The 20,882-nt window shown below is 46.3% G+C and overlaps 1 protein-coding gene across 7 annotated transcripts in view; it reads left to right on the top strand.

Annotated features, from left to right (window-relative positions):
- Nucleotides 1-20,882, top strand: part of SLC4A11 (solute carrier family 4 member 11) — a 253,541-nt gene that overhangs the window by 160,979 nt on the left and 71,680 nt on the right. For all 7 annotated transcript variants that reach the window (XM_081207015.1, XM_081207014.1, XM_081207019.1 and 4 more), the window contains exons 5-6: nt 2,331-2,562; nt 5,733-5,814. In XM_081207015.1, coding sequence (XP_081063141.1) covers nt 2,331-2,562; nt 5,733-5,814 — 314 coding nt within the window. The remainder of the gene's footprint in view (nt 1-2,330; nt 2,563-5,732; nt 5,815-20,882) is intronic.

The following is a 20,882-nucleotide window of genomic DNA, read 5'->3' as shown; positions in this document are numbered from 1 at the left end:
ACTTTGTTAAACCGTTAAAACCGTGCTTCGCAAGACGAAAAATTCGCTAGACGGCAAAACTTGCGGAACGAATTAATTTCGTCTTGCGAGGCACCACTGTATATGGTGAATGGAATTGTATACCAACAGTATCTATGGAGCAGTGGTCATAAAGTTATTTGGTTCTAGGTTTTCAAGAGAATCCATCAAGAGTGCATATTTAGAGACTTTCAGAGATTTATAAGATTTCTGTTTATTTGGTTTCTCATATTGTTCAATGTTCCATATAGACTATATAAAGAGTTTATATCGATATTGCATTGTTGTACTTGGTCATTGTGATGCCTTGGATATTACTGATAATTGTTTGCAACACAGGGGTTTAATTGTCTGGTTACTTATTCCGGAAGAGAAGGCATGTTTCTCCTTACGTTGGGCTGAGTCTGATACTGGCAAATCACAGAGAATATTTGTGCAGAAGGCTCTCAGTTCCGGCTTGGAAAGGCTCCATCTCCCATCAGCCACAGCCAGCATGCCCAGTGAGCAGGAATGATGGGAGTTGTAGTCTCAGAACATCCTGAAGACCACAGGTTTCCCCATCCCTTTGTGTAGGCAACATTGAGGTAGAGGAGCCCAGTGGTCTGTTCCAGAACAAAGCATCTTCCGCTTTAAGTGCAATCATACCTCCTGACATATGAATTATAGCTCGGTTGCCCTCTCCACAGGCCCCTCGTGCCCCATCCTGGCTGGCTGATGCCAGTATTTATTTACGACTTGGTATAGCTATAGTAACATTTGCCCCTGCCAACGAACGGCGTGGCGATGACTACATAATTACCGTAAAGGAAAGTTAGATTTCCTGTTTCACAAGCACCGGTGCCAACTCCGCAGCCTGGCAAATTAAAGCAGCCTTCCTAAAGCTTTAATCTTTTCTGCCGACATTCTTCCACTGCAGCCCACTCCCTCGAAGGGGGCGATGCCTTTGATGTATACTCCTGCCTGTTAACCTATCCCAGGCTCTTCCTTCCGCACTCGGCGGCTGTGGCAGTTTATGCGCAAGGAACGCATGAAATCCCATAAGGCGCTTATCTGCTTGCTGGGTGGAGAGGAAGGCATCTCTGAAACTCAGAAGGTCTTGCTCTTTGTGCCCAAGGGGGGAGCTGGCCAGGCAAACTGTTGGCAGCGCTGACGGGGATTCCTGCTCCATCCTAGATGGTGGGCATTCAGAATGAAAGGCAGAAACCAGGTGTTTTTCAGGGTCTGCCTTCTTTGTTGTCTTGTACCTCTTCTGGGGAGGGACGCAGGTGGCGCTGTGGGTTAAACCACTGAGCCTAGGACTTGCCGATCAGAAGGTCGGCGGTTCGAATCCCCGTAACGGGGTGAGCTCCCGTTGCTCGGTCCCTGCTCCTGCCAACCTAGTAGTTCGAAAGCACGAAGTGCAAGTAGATAAATAGGTACCACTCCGGTGGGAAGGTAAACGGCGTTTCCTTGTGCTGCTCTGGTTCGCCAGAAGTGGCTTAGTCATGCTGGCTACATGACTCAGAAGCTGTACACCGGCTCCCTCGGCCAGTAAAGCGAGATGAGCGCCGCAACCCCAGAGTCAGCCACGACTGGACCTAATGGTCAGGGGTGCGTTTACCTTTACCTCTGCTGGGAGATTGAACTTTGTCCGCTCACGTTAAGCAGTTGGGGAACTGAGGCCGAAGGAGGGTGACTTGCGCAGAACCTCCTAAGTCTCCTTTAAAATAAAAATATAAATCAACTTCTTCCTATCTGGGTTGAGCCGCTCAAGACCTCAGCCTGGCTTGAGCGTATTCCTTAAATGAAAGTAGCATTCACCTGACTGTTTCAAAGTGATGTTTGCATAACTCGTTGGCGAGGAGGAAGGACATACAACTTATAAAATTGTGTTTTTAAAAAATATTCTCTTCTCTCTTTCCCGGCTGCTTTTGTCATGGTCTGGGAAAGGCTGCTAGGGCTTTAGGATGGGGCAAAGCAGGTGGGAAAAGCCATTGCCTGATAAACAGCAGAAAGTCTCTCTTACCTTGGATAATGTAATAGAAAAGATTCAGAAATTTGGGGAAGTGGCAGGATTTAAACTAAATAGGAACAAAACTAAACTACTAGTCAAAAACTTGAAGGAAGAAGAAAAAAAGGATTTAGAGCAAAATATTGAGATAGAAGTCCATAAAAACGTTAAGTATTTAGGCAATATGGTTAACATCACAAAATATAAACTTATATAAAGATAATTATGAAAAAAAATTGGTTTGAGGTAAAAAGAAATATGGAGCAGAATGAATCTCTCATTGCTAGGGAAACGTTTCTAAGGCATCGCCTTTCCGTTGCAGTACCTAAAGTTAAAGAATTTTGAGGAAGAAGTCCGCGCTCACCGCGACCTCGACGGGTTCCTCGCCAGAGCCAGCATCATCCTGGACGAGACGGCAACTTCTCTGGACGACGTCCTGCGGGAGATGCTGAAACACTTTGCGGAGGACTCTGACAACGCAGAGCCCAGCTGCAACTTTGACAAAATCATGAGCACTTTATTCACCGATTCGGGAGCCCCCCGAGAAGGGAATGGTGAGATACCTCTTAGTTCTTCCTATTTGCCTGAGCTGAAAGAGGTCGAGTGTCAGTCCGAAGCCCTGGAGACGCTTCCAGTCAGTGTCGACAACACAGAGTTACGTGGCGAGTTCCCGCCCTCCCCCCAGTTGAAATAATCACACAGTTATGAAGGTTAATGGCCTAAATAAGGACACAACTTTATTGGTTACAGGTGATGAGCGGTATTGGCTTAGGCATTGGTCCTAACCGACTATATCCGACTTCAGCCCGTCCGCTTGAAGTCTGGGAAGGGTTAACCACCGGTTGGGGGAGTCCTGCTGATGCACATCAACTAGGAACTCCCCCAGGGTCACCGATAGGGGGCGTGCCTTAGGCCCTCACCTCCCTAGGCTTCGGACAGGGCCACGCCCCCCGGAATCCTTTATCGGACTACCCTTCAATATGGGGGGCAGGTGATAGCACTACCTCCCCTCTTCCATCTACAGAACTATACCAATGCCTAACCACCAATACCCAGAAAGTTGTGACGATTTGCTATGAGGTAGGCGGAAACCAAGTGGCTGGTGCCAGTTTGCCAAGTGGAAAAATTCCTACCAGGCCCCTCAACGGCGACCAGCCAAGGTCCATAGCAAGGTCAAGGAACGAAAACCTTATAGGGCAGGAGGGTGGGAAAACAGAACAGCTGATGAGCAGCAAAGAGGGAGATCCCCAGCCGGTGCTGCCTTAAATAGGGGAGGCCACGCCCCCTGAGCCAGCTGATTGGCTGGCCAGGGGGTGACAAGGCCAGGAATCCCCCCAATCATGTGGGGGGCCCATGAAGCCCGCCACCCCACCTCCTCCGTAGGGTGGAAGTGGCTTTAGATGATCCCAATAGTCTGATGTTTTAAGGCGAGGTTTTCCTGCGCTGCTGCTACCTCTGGCATTTTTATTTATTTGTGAAACTTCCACCCCCTTCCTCTTCATCACCAAGTCCTCTTGAGACGGGTTACATAATAAATGGACATGCACAACTGACTCGACCAGCGTGACATTAAAACCCCGCAAAACAGCGTAAAACACTTAACCTGCTCCTTTAATAATACAGCAAGGGTGGAATCCAAATCAAGACTTCCAGTTTTGCAAAAGAGCTTTGCCTTTTCTCTGCTTGCCTGGCAGTCCAGATACTCCCTTCTCCCAAGGCTCCTCTAATTCTAGAGGAAGAGGAAGGGTTTTAGGGGACACCTGCCATGTTTGGGAGGGTGGGAGGAGCATTCCCCAGCCAGGGTGCCACCACTAAGAAGTCCCCGTCTTGGGTCAGAGCTTCCTGTGAGCATCTGATTGGCTGCCCGGGAAATGGAGTGCTAGACTAGAAGGGTCTTTTGCCTTTTTCCAGTAGGGCGCAATTCTTATATTCCCACAGCTCCATTTGCAGCCCCAAATGGACCCCACCCTGAGGGGAAACCCTGGGCAGTGTGTATGTCCTGGGCTGCCCGGATGTTCCCTCTCTTGGCCTCGCTGATGTGGCCCAAAGGAAAGCAGAGCAATATGTTTGGCCCCAGCTTGGCTGCAGGAGTTGCTAGGAGGAGAGTCCACTCTGGATTTGTGTCGAAAGAACTTAATGTAGTTCCTAATGTAAGTTAACTTACAGGTACTGATAAACTGCTGGGATTTTTGCATGCCGAAAGACTAGTAGAACAATTCCATGCAATCTGATGGAACTAATTAATAATAATAATAATAATAATAATAATAATAATAATAATAATAATAATAAAGAAATAATTTATTTATACCCTGCCCATCTGGCTGGGTTTCCCCAGCCACTCTGGCTGGCTTCCAGCAAAATATTAAAATACAGTAGCCCTTCAGATATTGAATGCTTCCCCAAACAGGGCTGCCTTCAGATGTCTTCTAAAAGTCGGATAGTTGTTTATTTCCTTGACATCTGATGAGAGGATGTTCCATAGGCGGGTGCCACTACTGAAAAGGCCCTCTGCCTGGTGCCCTGTAACTTCGATTCTCACAGGGAGGGAACCGCCAGAAGGCCCTCAGCTCTGGACCTCAGTGTCCGGGCTGGATGATGGGGGTGGAGACGCTCCTTCAGGTATACTGGACCGAGGCCGTTTAGGGCTTTCAAGGTCAGCACCAACTTTGAATTGTGCTCAGGAACATACTGGGAGCCAATGTAGGTCTTTCAAGACCGGTGTTATGTGGTCTCGGCGGCCACTCCCACTTTCCAGTTATTATACGTTTCAACCAATGACCTGCACGACTCCTTACCTGAAAAGAAACAAAGTTCACCTGAATTATGTGTTATTTTAATATACCTATGTAGAATTGTACCTACCATTATTGTACAGTGGTACCTCGGGTTACAGTCGCTTCATGTTACAGACGCTTCAGGTTACAGACTCCGCTAACCCAGAAATAGTACCTCAGGTTAAGAACTTTGCTTCAGGATGAGAACAGAAATCACATGGCAGCAGCAGGAGGCACCATTAGCTAAAGTGGTGCTTCAGGTTAAGAATGGACCTCTGGAACGAATTAAGTTCTTGACCCAAGGTACCACTGTATAAGCATCTGATGAGTTTCTGTGGTTTTGTGTCGCTGTTGTCGTTATTTTAAAACTATCGCGTATATGAAAAGAATTGAAATTATTGCATGTGTATGACAATATACATAATATAATGCAGATGGAACCTCTCTGATATGTAGCGGGATGGTATATACGCACTCATTTGTCACTGAATTAGCCTCTAGCATTTTCTCTCTGCTTTTGTCTCTGCTTTTGACACCGCTTGTGTCTTCGGTCCAAGCCATGCTTGGCCAGAACGTTTCGTTTCTCAATTAAGCAGGAAGTTGCAAAATGGAATGAGCAGGGAGAATAACCCGATCCTACCCTCTCAGAAAACCTACCAAGCCACATTAGCCATTGTTCCTCTCTTCTTTTCAGCTCGAGAGAGGCTGAAACTTCACACTTCAAAGCTGCAATGGGTTTTTCAAGGATGGCGTTTCACTGACATTTTCCTTTTTTTAATGCTTCTTATCTCTTTATACCAAGACCATTGAGCGGCTGAGAGCGACCTGGCCTGTTAAAAAGCTCAGATAATAGTTTGTGTCTGAATGAAGATGTAATTCCATATATGATAGTCCTTGAATATAATTCGAAATGTATTTAATTTCCTCTTCCTCCCCCTTTTCTGCAGTTCACCTCTTGTCAGATACAATTCAGGGCGTCACAGCGACAGTCACTGGGGTACAGTATCAACAGTCCTGGCTTTGTATCATGTAAGTACAGTATGTTTCTGTTGAAACTTGCCAGAGCATCTCTGTCCAAACTGTGTGGCAGGCACTATATTTTTTTGCTCTTATCACAAGGCTCCATCTCCTTTTTCTCCTTTCTGTGCACAAGTTTCCTGAGGGAAAGCGCTATAGCTCAGTCCTAAATTATCTGCTTTTGCACACAGAAGCCCCCCCAAGTTGAATCCTCGGCTCCTCTAGGTAGGAATGTCTCTAGCCTCAAACTCTGGAGAGCTGCTGCCAGCCAGTGTATACAGTAATGAGCTAAATGGGCCAGTTGTCTTGACTTGGTGTACAATAGCTTCCTGTGTCTAGGGGGTTGGGGTTAGTTTAAAACAGGCCACCGCCTAGAGATCAATTGAAATCCAGTGTTTTTGCAAGCAGAATTCTGGTGAAAAGGACTACTCCACTAGGAAATCTTGTCCTAGAATCATGGAAGTTGGAAGGGACCTTGAGGGTCATCTAGTCCAACCCCCTGCAATGCAAGAATTTCAGCTGAAGCATCCATGGCAGATGCCCATCCAACCTCTGCTTAAAAACCTCCAAGAAAGGAGAGGCCACAACCTTCCACCCTACGGTCAAATTAGCTCTTACTGTCAGAAAATTCTTCCTGATGGTTAGCAGGTCTCTCCTTTCTTGTAACTTGAAGCCATTGGATCGAGTCTTGCCCTCCACGGCAGGAGAAAACGAGTTTACTTTCAACCCATCCTTCCCCACAGAATCTCACGAACATCTCTTTGCTTTATAATGCTAATACTAATAATTTATTGTTTCTACCCCGCCCATCTGGCTGGGTTTCCCCAGCCACTCTGGGCGGCTTTCAACGGAACATTAGAAACAGAATAAAACGTCAAACATTAAAAACTTCCCTAAACAGGGCTGCCTTCAGATGTCTTCTAAAAGTCGGATAGTTGTTTATTCCCTTGACATCTGGTGGGAGGGCGTTCCACAGGGCGGGTGCCACCACTGAGAAGGCCCTCTGCCTGGTTCCCTGTAACCTCACTTCTCACAGTGAGGGAACCGCCAGAAGGCCCTCGGAGCTGGACCTCAGTGTCCAGACTGGATGATGGGAGTGGAGACGCTCCTTCAGGTATACTGGGCCGTTCTTTATCTCCCATAAATTAACACACACACCCCAACTGCTGGGATAAACCCTCTATAGAAATTGAGCCAGTGGGGGCCGGTTTGTTTGGAGAAATGGGGCACTGCCCCACCAACCTGCCCTTCTCACAACCAATCCAGGGGGTCGCACTTCCTATCAGGTTCCTGCTCCTTAAGCCACAGAATTCACAGAACCTTAAACAGCGGAGTTTGAAGAAACCATGAGGGTCATCTGGTGCAACCCTTTGCAATGCAGAAATCTTTTTGCCCAACCTGGGATTCGAACCCACAACCCTGAAATTGAGTGTCTCGTGCTCTACCACCGGAGCTAGTTAGTTGGCTATTCCTGTCTTCCAACCTACCAGTTTCAAAAGGCGCTGCTGTCTTTCCTCTCCCTCTTACACCTGGGGAGGTTATGCCAACCCACCATATAAATATAAAAGAAAGTAAACTGGGACAAAAGCCTGGAATATTTCTGCCTGATAAGCTGCGCTGGAAAAGGGCCATAACTTGGCAGAAGAGCACCTGTATTCGATATCCCAACGTCTCCAGACAAAGCTGGGAAAATAATCCTTTCCGAAACCCTGGAGAGCTATTGCTCATCTGCATAGAACAGCAACCCTCAAACTTCGCAGTTAATGCAAACCTTTTAAAAATTGCTGGGGGTCTTGGCAGACCACTTGGCAAACTTTCGTTTTCTTTTCTTTTATCAAAAACAGTGCCGTTCAATGGAAATTGTGGGCCCTCGGCCAACCGGTTAAAAAAGGCCCACTTTTTTTCCTTTAAAAAGGGAGTTATTTTGGGGGAAGAATTAGGAGGCTGCACCCACTCCGTTGCGGACGTCATAGGCCTTGCCGGCCTGCTTCGTAAATCTGGCACTAATTTTATCAGCTTTGGTTGTGATGATCAGGGGTTGTGTCCATGGCCAAGTGAGTCAACCGTCTTGACTTTTTCCGCAACTGAGTGGTGCTCACAAGCAGCCCTTTGAAAACCTCTGCTCTGAATGATTCTGTACTAGGTGGACCAATGTCTGGCCTTTGTAGAAGGGAGCATCTTGTGTTTGCAAGGCCATCTGATTGGGAGAACTACCTTGCAAACTGGGTACGAGGTTCCTTTAACCAGGGTAAAGGGACCCCTGACCATTAGGTCCAGGCGTGGCCGACTCTGGGGTTGCGGCGCTCATCTCGCTTTATTGGCCGAGGGAGCCGGCGTACAGCTTCTGGGTTATGTGGCCAGCATGACTAAGCTGCTTCTGGCGAACCTGAGCAGCACACGGAAACACCGTTTACCTTCCCGCCGGAGTGGTACCTATTTATCTACTTGCACTTTGACGTGCTTTCAAACTGCTAGGTTGGCAGGAGCAGGGACCGAGCAACAAGAGCTCACTCCGTCATGGGGATTCGAACCGCTGACCTTCTGATCGGCAAGCCCTAGGCTCTGTGGTTTAGACCACAGCGCCACCCGCATCCCTTTTAACCAGGGTAGCCTTAATGCAAAAAAAGCAAAAAATAAATAAATAGTCTCTCCGTGATGGTTAAGCAAAAAACCAACACAAAACCAGAACCCACACAGGAACACAATTCTTAACAATTTTCCATTCACTGATTTTCGACAGCTAAAAGTTGTTCACGTTTTGGTGACTGGGAAAGGAAACGAGGCACATTTAACTGTAAATGTATAGTTTGTGTGTGCTTGTGTGATGTTGTGACTTTTGTACCAACGGTCCTTGGTGAAAGTTGAATGCTGGAGGAATTAATTATTCCCCGATCACCTTTTAAATTTGCTTTGTGCATCCTTTCTTTGAGGTTGAAATGACACAGGCTTTGTAAATATATATCTTTTTAAAGCACGTTCGAGTTAATAAAAACTCTGACCTTTCAAGCTCTCAGAGACATAGGGTTTTTTCCCCCCTTGGAGAAAAAGAAAAGTCATTTTTTTAAAAAATAATTTGGCTGGTGCTTGGCTGGTTGATCCCCCTGAATGCTCTATTGTGAGGACAAAGAGTGTGTCTAGGTCAATTAGTTTCTAATAGAATCTGAGCTCGCTTGCCTTTTCCAGGAAAGATGGGCCGGGCTGAGATTCTCAGGGCTTTGAGTCAGAGGAGAGCAGCAGAATGGATGTTCTTATGTGATAGAATTATTATTAAGTGCAAGAGATCCCAGGGCAAGGGACAGCACTCACATTACATGAAACAAACTATTATAAACTATAAACTTTAGAATGAAGAATCAGAGCTGTTTATAATCTCTGTCAATCAACAAATGCACTCAAACGCTGCAAACACCTTATGCCCATATAACTCAGTACTGTACAGACCAGAATTTCCCAACCTGTTGCTTTGTACAGTGGTACCTCAGTTGTCGAACGTAATCCGTTCCGGAAGACCGTTAGACTTCTGAAACGTTCGACAACCGAGGCGCAAAGAGCCGTTGGCAAAGTCAATGGAGAAAAAAGAAAAAAACTGAGGTACTACTGTAGATGTTTTGGACTACAACTCCCATGATCTCCAGTGTGCTGACAGGGGATTATAGGAGTTGTAGTCCAACAACAGCTGGGGACCCAAGTTTTAGAAACACTGCTCTTGATGTTGGGCACAGTGGCCTTGAATCATAGAATCAGGATTCCCCTCACAGGAATCGAACCTGCAACCTTGTCATTATCAGCAGCATGCTCTAAGCAGCTGAGTTATCCAGCTGGCTTTAATTACTGCAACACACCCTATGATGTAGTAGTAGTAGTAGTAGTAGTAGTAATAATAATAATAATAATAATTATATATTATTTATACCCCGCCCATCTGGCTGTGTTTCCCTAGCCACTCTGGGCTGCTTCCAACCAAATATTAAAAACAATACAGCATCAAACTTTAAAAACTTCCGTAAACAGGGCCGCCTTCAGTTGTCTTTTAAAAGTAAAATAGATCTGCTGGGAGGGCGTTCCACAGGACAGGTGCCACCACCGAGAAGGCTCTCTGCCTGGTTCCCTGTAACCTCACTTCTTGCAATGAGGGAACCGCCAGAAGGCCCTCAACACTGGACCTCAGTGTCCGGGCTGAACGATGGGGGTGGAGACTCTCCTTCAGGTATATAGGACCGAGACCGTTTAGGGCTTTCAAGGTCAGCACCAACATTTTGAATTGCTCAGAAACATATGTAGGGATATATGTAGCTGCTGCAGAACAAAATATCTGAATTGTTGACTGTCTTATCCCATTGACATGATAGAATTTCTCTACTGAAGGTATTGCAGTAGAGTTTTGTCAGTGTGGTTTAAAATGGTCACAAAGCAGAAAAATGAAATGGGTTTTTAGATAGAGAGATATTTTATTAGTTGTCATCTAGCTTCCTCTGCAGATTTGTGTCTTAAGACCGTTATAAGATTCAGCTTCATTAGTTTCTCATTATGAGCTTTGCAAAATCTGGCATTTTCTTTGGCGCTGAACATTATCCGTGGTATGTGTACAATGCACTATTGAATAAGAGAAAGAAGAATGTTTTTAAGGTGCATTAACAATATGAAGGGGGGGAGAGAGAGAAGAGAGACCAGGACGTGTGCTATCGGTAAACACTCTGACGTGATGTGTGAAATCTCTGCTTTGAGGATAGAGAACCTTATCGGCCGCCCACCAAGGTCTCCCTTTGGGCAAACTCATGATGAGACCCTTCCCGTGTGTTAACAGAGGTTGTCTTCAATCAGGCACTATGAATCACAGGTGAGCAGGTACATTTTGCCCGAAAAACAGCAACCCCAAACACCCACACACCTCTCCTAAAATGTTCCAGCCAGTGCGGCTGTTTACCCACAATTCTTATCTCTCAGACATCTAATTGTGTTTTTGTCAAGTCTTTGGAAGGGAAGATTCCCACGCTAGGAATAAGCTTTAAAAAAATTCAGTTCTGAAAGGCTTGGCTGAGTAGAAAAACATGAACACTTGACGGCGACGTTACAACAATGTTATATGGCAGGCCTGGGGAACTTCAGGTCCTGAGGCCAGATCTGGCCCCCCAGATCTATTTGTCTGGCCCTCAGGACCCCCTCCAGACTTCACCCCGTTCCCAGCAGCAACCCCTACTTGCTTAGTTTTGTGGACTCCTTGAGTATTTTTTTTTCTTTAGCTGAAATGTGTTCTCCACTTCTGAAAATGCATCTCACTTCCTTGGATGGAGGTTTGAGTGGGTTGCGTAGCAACTAGCCTGCTGCACAAAGGGGAGACATGCATTTGTTTCTCGGCCCACTTCTGCCTCTGCCCACCACTTGAACACGGCCCCCAGAAAAAGGCCAAAAAGGCCCCCTCCATCCCTTCTACAAGGCAACCGTCCTCATATAAAGTCCTCTCTCCCGGGAGGCGTTTGCTGGTGAGATTCACAACGCACCTCTTTGCGTTCCTGCTCTCTTGCCATATTTTGATGTGGGAGAATTTCTTAGGGAGCAAAGGTTCTGGTTAATTAAATGCATGTGGCAAGCTGCTGTCGATTCCGATGTTCCCTTCTTCGGAAGGCAGGCAGCCGCCCGCGAGGAGTGAGTAACAGAGCATCTGAGTCATGTATCCTTCCGTGGCAGCCTTCGTCAACCTAGTGCCCTCTAGACATTTTGGGCCACAACTCCCAAAATGTTGGTTGTCCAACACATCTGGAGGGGGCACTTGGTTGAGGAAGGCCTCAAGAAATTGGTTTATATCCAAATTTTTCTGCTAGTATGTTGGTTAGTTTTCTACACACACACACACACACACAGAGAGAGAGAGAGAGAGAGAGAGAGAGCTTTTGTATGCCTTATTTTAATCAGAGTAACCGCATGTATTTTTGCTGGACAGCGGCGGATATGTTAATTGCAGTGATGACTCTTAAGAAACTATTTCCCCCATATCCTTCCCTCACTGTCCGCTTTTTAGAAAAGCTTTAAATAGCAGCGTGAGTTTTGTTTTGTTTTGGACAATGTGTTATTGTGCCTTTACGTATGTGTGTATTTATATATATTAGAAACACTTTATAAATGCAGGGTACAAGCAGCAAAGATGTTAAGGCACTTGTGGTTTGTCAGATGAGACAAAAACTCGCTTCTATTTTTAAGACCTTGTGGCCGGAAATGTCTCGAATGTGTTGTGTCCCAACCGTGGGCATGAACATAAACGCATCGTCCCTCGTTGCTCTTCTGCGGGCGACACTTCGGATCGGCTCTGTTTGTTGACAGCAGAGATGATAACAAAACACGTTTTCAAAGGGGAGCCTGAGACAGAAAGAGGCCAGCACAGTGCCTCGTGAGAGGGTGGTATTAATTGATTAGAACCTGCAAATGAGCAGAGGATGTCTTCTCTTGTGGCGTGAAAAATCAAAGCCACCCAAAAGGGAATCCATTAAAGTCTGATCCTTGCACCAGCAGCAGCTGAAGCACATACACACACACACACAAAATAAACTTTGCCCCAAAGCTTTTCTTCCTAAGCCCATCTGTCAAATGCTGCAGCTGGCACAGATTTCTTCAGAGAACAGTCTGGATAGTATCTGCAAAAACTGTCTTGCCAATATGGATGACTTCAACTTAGCTCTCTCTCTCTCTGGCATTGCTCTCCACTTGAAATGTACAGTCGATTTTCTTTCAGAATATCCCCCTGAAATATGGCATTAAGATGCACTATGTGGGAAATTGTCCAAGAAATCACGGTTTATTTTTTTCTCTGTGAAGTGGCACTTCCTGTGTATATCGAGGATTCATCCTGATTTGTTTGCTTCGGAGATTGGAAGACTTCTTCGCAGGCAGGTTGGATGGAATTGTGTTATCACACACTTTCCTTGTGGGCCTACCTTTGAAGGTGACCCAGAAACTACAACTAATCCAGAATGCGGCAGCTAGACTGGTGACTGGGGACCACATCACACCGGTCTTGAAACCACATCACACCTGTCTTGAAAGACCTACATTAGCTCCCAGTACATTTCCAAGCACAATTCAAAGTGTTGGTGCTGACCTTTAAAGCCCTAAAGGGCCTCAGCCCAGTATACGTGAAGGAGCGTCTCCACCTCCATCGTTCTGCCCGGACACGGCGGTTCCCTCCCTGCGAGATGTGAGGTTACAGGGAACCAAGCCAGGGGCCTTCTTGGTAGTGGCACCTGCCCTGTGGAACGCCCTCCCACCAGATGTCAAAGAGAACAACAACTACCTGACATTTAGAAGACATCTGAAGGCAGCCCTGTTCAGGGAAGTTTTTAATGTGTGATATTTTAATGTATTTTTTAATCTTTGTTGGAAGCCACCCAGAGTGGCTGGGGAGACCCAGCCAGATGGGCGGGGTACAAATAAATTATTATTATTATTATTATTATTATTATTATTATTATTATTATTGCAAAAAGTCCAACAATTTGGGGAAGTAGGTTACAGCAACCACACTCAATCCGCCAGAGCCTGTCTTCCCATATTCAAATATATTTAATATGTGTTTCTCTTGATTATGGCCCACTTGAATTCTACATTGAAAGTGGTATCATGCCACTTTAAAAAGTCATGGCTTTCCCCAAAGAATCCTGGGTTGTGTAATTCGTTAAGAGTGCTGGGAGTTGTTAGGAGATACCTACTTCCCCCTCTCCCCGCAAGCTGCAATTCCTGGTGTTCCCTGGGAAGAGAGGACTGTTAAGCCAGTCTGAGAATAACTGCATCCGCAGAGGAATTTTCCCACCCACCTTCAGGTGTCACAATTTGATGGGTGTGATATTTTCTGCCTCCATGCATGGAGGAATTTCCATCTCCGGTTTTCGGAGACTTATTGAGCTTAGAGGGCGGCAGTTGTCATCTTGACAGCTCCTGGGAGCTTGTCTGCAGAGCTCACTGGGCCTCCGCACAAACCTGCTTGCTCAGAGTGTTTGGGGGCTATTGAGTGTGCGCATGCAAAGAGGCGAAAGTCAGCTGTGTCCTTCAATCTTTCAAGCCCTTGCTGGTTTTGTAGAGCTCCAACATGAGCTTCCTTTTGGCTATAACTTACAGAATCCTAGAATTGTAGGGTTGGAAGAGGCACCCAAAGGTCAACTAGTCAATGCAGAAATAACAGCTAAAGCATCCTTGACAGATGGCCAGCCCACCTCCATTTGCAAACCTCTCACTGAAGGTCCACCACTTCTGAGGTCGTTCGTTCCTCTGTCAAACAGCTCCTCCCATCAGAAAGTTAGTTGGAATCTCCGGATCCATTGGTTCAGATCTTCCCATCTGGAGCAGCAGAAAACAAGATTGCTCCATCTTCACATAGGACAGCCCTCCAGGTATTTGAAGATGGCAATCATATCACCTTCCAGTCTTCTCCTGGCTAAACATTCCTTGGTCCCTCAACTCTTTGTCCCCTTGAACTTTTGATTTGTCTCCGGTATTTGTACCAAATCACAAATCTGAGCCAGAGGGTTATAAGCTTTATAAGCAACAACCAGTGTGGCTGTAACTCAGTGTTTCTCAGACATGGGTCCCCAGCTATCGTTGGACTACAACTCCCATCATCCCTGACCACTGGTCCTGCTAGCTATGGATGATGGGAGTTGTAGTCCAACAACAGGAGGAGGCCCAAGTTTGAGAAACACTGCTGTAACTCCTTGGTGAGTGGTCTGCTGGATTCTTTTGGCTTTTGTGTGTGTTTGTTTAGGATTGCACTGTTCATGATTCCTCACAAGTGCTTGCTGGGGCTGATGGGACTTGTAGTCTAAAGCACCTGGATGGGACCAGGTTGGGGGTGGCTGGAGAGCCTCACTCCTGCAATATTCACATTTGCAAAGCTGAGGTTCTGAGAACCTTAGCACCCCACCTAGAGCTTGTGGCTGAGTAACCACTCAGTTGATTTCTTGCTTTCTGCAGCAGACAGACAACGGCGAACGCTTCTGTTTGTGCAATCGCGGCCCACGCTTTGCCCTGTAATAGGCGACAGTCCGGAATGCGCTTGTCTGCTTTATTATTATCATTATTATTATTATTCAGAAAACCCTGCCAACTGGTGCGATGAACAGAGCTGCCTCCTTCTGTCACAGTTATTAGGCATTTGAAGGGCAGCGAAATCTTCCTCTTAATTCAATAAAGCTACATAGCTGCTGAGCAGGGAGGCAAAAATAGCCTTCGACTGAAACGCGGGCAATGATGCCGTACATTGGATTATTCCTCTAATCTGCAAATGAAGCTGTCCTCGTGGGAATCCGGAATGATCAGCGACACACAAACAAACAACAGGTTTCCCCTTTACGGAACAAGTATCGGAGTCGTCCGAGCCAGCGGCCTCAGCAGGTTTGCAGAGCAGAAAGATCTGAAGCTGGCAAGGGGCCACTCAGTTCCCTTAATGCGAACAATTCGTCTTCATATGACACATTTTCCCACCCCCGAGCCCTGGGATGTGCTGAGGAGCAGTGAATTATTTCTGCGAGTGATTTAAAAGTAATTTTCTCCCTGGACTTGAGGCCGCTTTTCTTTTGGTCTTCTGGGGCTTGAATTACTGTGGCGAATCCAGGTCATTATCATGCAGTATTTTAAAAAGGAAAATTCATTTTACATCTAAGGCGCCTAAAGTGCCACAATTAATTAGAAGTTGTGCCCTGGAATTAAGCAGCCACGTGTTATTGATTTTCTTTTAGTATTTTACCCCCCACCCTTAAAGGTTTTTTTTAAGCAGTAACTTATTTTCTGATTTTATCTTTTATTTTTATGTTGCGAACCGCCCTGAGATGTACGGGTGGAGGGCAGTATACAAATCTAATGGCACAGCAGCAACAACAACAAATACCGTATTTTTTGCACCATAACACTCACTTTTTTCCTCCTAGAAAGTAAGGGAAATGTCTGTGCGTGTTATGGAGGAAATGCCTACGGGTGGCATGCCTACAGATTTTCCTCCTCTAAAAACTACGTGCGTGTTATGGTCAGGTGCGTGTTATAGAGCGAAAAATACGGTAATTTGCTGAGGTTGCTGAATATCTTCCTTTTTTCTTCTTGACTCTCTCCTGCCCTGCCAAACTAAGCATGCAGAACTTTCTGTTGAGGCAGTGATAGACAGCCTGTGGTCTTCCAGATGTTTTTGGACTACAAATCCCAGCATCCCTGACCATTAGTCATGCTGACTCTGACATATGGCAGTCCACTTTCACTCTGCTGCCTTTTGCCCACTTCTAGGCCAAATGTTGCTGAACCCTGTGCAGTTTGCTCAGCGTATTGATTCTCACTCTCTGCGAGCCTAGGAACCGTCTTGGCCTCCAGAGCAGGACTGCATAAGAAGAGTTCTGCTGAAGCCAAGCAAGAGTCCCTTTAGCCCAGCGGTTCTCAACCTGTGGGTCCCCAGATGTTGTTGGACTACAACTCCCGTCATCCCTGAGCTTTGGCCTTGCTAGCTGGGGGTGATGGGAGTTGTAGTTCAACAACATCTGGGGACCCACAGGTTGAGAAAGGCTTGTTGTTTAGTCGTTTAGTCGTGTCCGCCTCTTCGTGACCCCATGGACCAGAGCACGCCAGGTCTTCCACTGCCTCCCACAGTTTGGTCAAACTCATGCTGGTAGCTTCGAGAACACTGTCCCACCATCTCGTCCTCTGTCGTCCCCTTCTCCTTGTGCCCTCCATCTTTCCCAACATCAGGGTCTTTTCCAGGGAGTCTTCTCTTCTCATGAGGTGGCCAAAGTCTTGGAGCCTCAGCTTCACAATCTGTCCTTCCAGTGAGCACTCAGGGCTGATTTCCTTCGAAATGGATAGGTTTGATCTTCTTGCAGTCCATGGGGCTCTCAAGAGTCTCCTCCAGCACCAGAATTCAAAAGCATCCATTCTTCGGCGATCAGCCTTCTTTATGGTCCAGCTCTCACTTCCATACATCACTACTGGGGAAACTAGAGCTTTAACTATACGGACCTTTGTTGGCAAGGGTGATGTCTCTGCTTTTTAAGATGCGGTCTAAAGGCTGCTTTAGTCCAATTCCCTGTTTAAAACAGTAGCCAATAAAGTGCTTCCAGGAGGGCAGGGCAGGAAAACAACAGACCTCTCACACCACATGCCTTCAGCATTTTGTATTCTCAGCTATGCTGCCTTTGCATCTGGAGAATCTACTTATCTTTTGTTGATGGCCTTGCCGTCTGTGGCTCTTTCTGCTCCCCTTTCAGCGCCGTCTAAAGTCCTTGTCCTTGCCACATCTTGTGGCAGCGAGTTCTGTAAATTAATCCTGCACTGCGTGCAATATTTTATCACGGCATGTTCCATAATTCCATACCCCGCAACTGGCCCATTTTGAGTGGGTACGACCCGGATCCCGGCTTCTCTTTGGATCCCAGAATATCCCGTTTAAGACTGCCACCCTCGTGCGAGTCAGCGGGGTCATGCCAGAGCCTGTTGACGGGCACCAGAGCGTCTTCTTGGATCGCTTTGGCGCGACCGTCTAAGGGTCGTGCAAAACCACCTCATCGTTGGCACGATCTTTTCACGGTCGCCTTCCAGGAAGGCACTTTGGCCGCAGTGGCAGAGGAGAAGGCGGGAGAAGATTTGGGGGGGGGGGGGTAAGACAAGTCAAGTTACCTTGATTGGCATCACATAGGAACATTCAGAATACATTCAGAATAAATAGGCCAGTGCGATCTCGTTGCCATTTCAACAGTAGAGTCATTTGCCAAAGAGAAGAAGAGGCGAGCAATCTATTTCACCTCTGTGGGTCTCCTGCAAGGGCAGGATCCTGCAGCGTACTTTGGTGGCAAAAAATCAAATAGAGGAACTTAGCTACTGTCTTGGTGAGCTCCTGGTCTCTCCCCTGTAATAAGAAGCGTATAACCTCTGTCTCCGGTTTCCATGTTGGAATACATAGATGGTCTAGAAATTGTTGGCGGAGATCATCATACGTTTTACATTTAAGGGTCATGTGAGCTAGAGTTTCCACCAGGTGGGCATCGCATGGGCACATCCTGTCTCCTTCTGCCATACCCGCAAACCTACCCCAAAGGAGGTTAGAAGGATCAGAATTGAACCTAGCCAGCGAAAAAGCCCTTCTTTCTTGCGGGTTAAACAAAAATTGTAAGTCATTGGGCAGGAAGGCAAGGGAGTGTGTGTGTGATGAGTGGGCGCACGATGGCAGCGGAATGGTGCGAGGGTGCTGGTCCCAATTTGCCCTCCCCAAATTTTGGAAGGGTATGTAATTCAGCACATAAAGGCAGAGAACCATTCCTGCCCCCCCCCCTCTTTGCTAAGTGGAAAATAACTTGCTTTGAGAGCAAAAAACCTGTCTGGGTCACTGACTCTGGACTAAGCAAACCAGGCCTCGCTTGGATCACGTCCGACGCAATATGGTTTCAGTCTGTGGTTGTTGTTTTTTACTTGCGGCATGAGGAAGTTTTTTCTGTGGTTCAGGTATGTGGTGTTCCCTTTGTTGCCATGTGTTCGGATGACATTTTGGCAGGACAACGAATGACGTCACTGTGTCATTGTTGGGGATTGTTGTCTCCTGTGAAAAGCCCACTAGGAAAACTGCACACTCTTGAGAATCTGTTCGGGGCTTTTGGCTCCAGCAGTAGCTGTGGATACTTTATTTTCAGATGTTGTTTTCCCTGTTCTTGCCCGTAATTTTATTTTTTTAAGCACCTGCATCCCTGTGTCCCAATCTGCTGAGCCTCCTAGCCCAGCCCTTTCAGCGATATCCTGGCTAGCTTGCTTATCTGAAAAGGAGCTAGTAAAAGAGTCTGTGTTCCCCCCGCCAAAGCCCTGAGCCCACCAGCCCCATCGTAGATCGCTCTGTTCTGTTAAACCAGCATCACCAGCAGTCTGTAGATTCAATCATTGATGGCAGAACTCAAAAAACCCATGCATGACCAGTAAGCTGCTCTTCTCCTCTTTGGGCCTGCCTGTGCTACGAAATCTTCCAGACATGCCTTTCTCTCAGTCCTCTCAACATCTGAAGTGTGTTTGGCAGAACTCAAAAGAAGGGCCTTTTTGGTGGCTGCCCCAGGATTCTGTTAAGTCATAGGGAGCCACCTCTCTCCTCCTGCCAACACATAGAGGCATTTTTATTTAGACAGTTCTTTGGCCCGTCGAATCAGGTTCGTTTTCCTTCCTGCGTTTTAATAGGACTTCAACCTGATCTCTGTTTTACAGCTGTCCTGTTTTATTCAATCCTCCGACTGGTTTTTATTGGCTTCTGTTTAATGTGTATGTTGTGATTTGCACTGTTTTTGGGTGTGTGTGTTTTTGCAGAGTGCAATGCACGGAAAGGTATCAATGTGGTATTTAGACAGATAAATTAAGAACCAGCATGGGGTAGTGGGCAGTTTTTGATTTAGACCAGATGGACCTGAGTTCAAATCCTGGGTCTGCCGTGGAACTTACATGGGTGACTTTGGCCAGTGTACCTCTGCTAAGGATCCTTCCTCTTCGTATTTTAAACATGATTCATCTGATCAAAGGAGTCTTGGCTTTAACCTCCGACCAGACGAGAACTTCGCATGACAACGTCAGAGCCAACAAACCAGAGATCCCGACCTACAATTAGGCGTGGGGGGAAGAATCCGCCAATCTCAGATTCCAAAGCAGACTCCCCTCATCCAATCCGGGTGAATCAAGACCCAAATTGGATCAGGGAAACCTAGGGAGATGGGCGAGGCATAAATAATAAAATTATTTAAAAATCATAAATTATTATGGATCCACTCCAGAACCTGCAGAACCCAGGTAAATACTGGAGGAAGCCACGTTTTTGCCTCTTATACAATTCTCCCTAAGAGTGATGGGTTGCTTCCTGGGGGACTCGCTCCATTGCATTCAGAGTGTGCAGTGGCAAGGAGTCCCATAGGCTTTATGTTGCAGGCCGGTTGTATTCAATGTTTTTACAAGTTTAAAGGGCAAATATCCCATTCTGAAGATTCAGGCCAGCAGTGCAGCCATTGGACTGGCTTGTAAGTGCTCTTTAAAGGATTTTCCATTTAAAAATCTTTGCGGAACTGGGATCGACCAGGCAGTCCCATTGCTTCTTACAATGCAGTCATCAATGTTGATGTACAGAACAAGGTTCTTGTGAGGATACAGTTAGGTAGCCCTCCGTGTCTGCCACCCTGAGAAGCAGAAAGAACAGCAAACATGAACAGTTATTATTATTATTATTATTATTATTATTATTATTATTATTATTATTTAGCATTCATACTAATGATTCCAGATAGCACCTGGGTATGTAATCAAACCATTGTTCCTTACCGCTGGGGGTGATGCATTTCAGCTTCATTGCCATGGCAAAGGTAATTAATTATTTTTCCTCGTTGGAACCCCCTTAGTTATATATTGTCTTCTAATGATGCCATTCCAAAAACTGGAACCCCCCCCCCCCATTTAAAATCAGGGTGGCACTAAAAATATAATCGAAGTATTTATTCCCAGCACTGGTGAGCTTGCTTCAGTCACAGAGATCTTGTGAGTTTATAAACTGTTAAGGCATAAACACTCAGGTCAGCTGTCGGTTTTTACATGCTCACACACATTTTCCCTTTTCTCCCATATGCCTTAAAAAAAAAAACCCAAAACCCTTGATTTTTGATTTTGCCTCACAACCAGGAGATGCCTTACGTGTCTCGAGGCAGCCGTCTGCCGAAAAGATCTCCAGGTTTCCCTTCGGTGTGTGGCTTGATTAGGCCAAGTTGGTTGACAAGATAATCATCGTCAGCTGTTTGTCACATTGTCATGGGGAATTTTTGGAGGTCAAGCCAAGAGCCCTATGATCTGTCCTAGCCGAGTCTTCTTGTTAACATGTGGAAAGAATGCTTGGCGCTGAGATTGTTAATGATGTTGCAAAGAATAAAAGTGATGGGAGGCTTTCTTTCTTTCTTTCTTTCTTCTTCTTCTTCTTCTTCTTCTTCTTCACTGGTTTCCTTTTCGTTGTTGTTGTTTAGTTATTTAGTCGTGTCCAACTCTTTGTGACTCCCTGGACCAGAGCACGCCAGGCACTCCTGTCTTCCACTGCCTCCTGCAGTTTGGTCAAACTCATGTTG

Source organism: Podarcis bocagei (genome assembly GCF_964188305.1).
Source record: "Podarcis bocagei genome assembly, chromosome: 9".
Taxonomy (NCBI): domain Eukaryota; kingdom Metazoa; phylum Chordata; class Lepidosauria; order Squamata; family Lacertidae; genus Podarcis; species Podarcis bocagei.
Note: the sequence above shows the minus strand (reverse complement) of the source record. Positions and strands in the feature narration are given on the sequence as shown.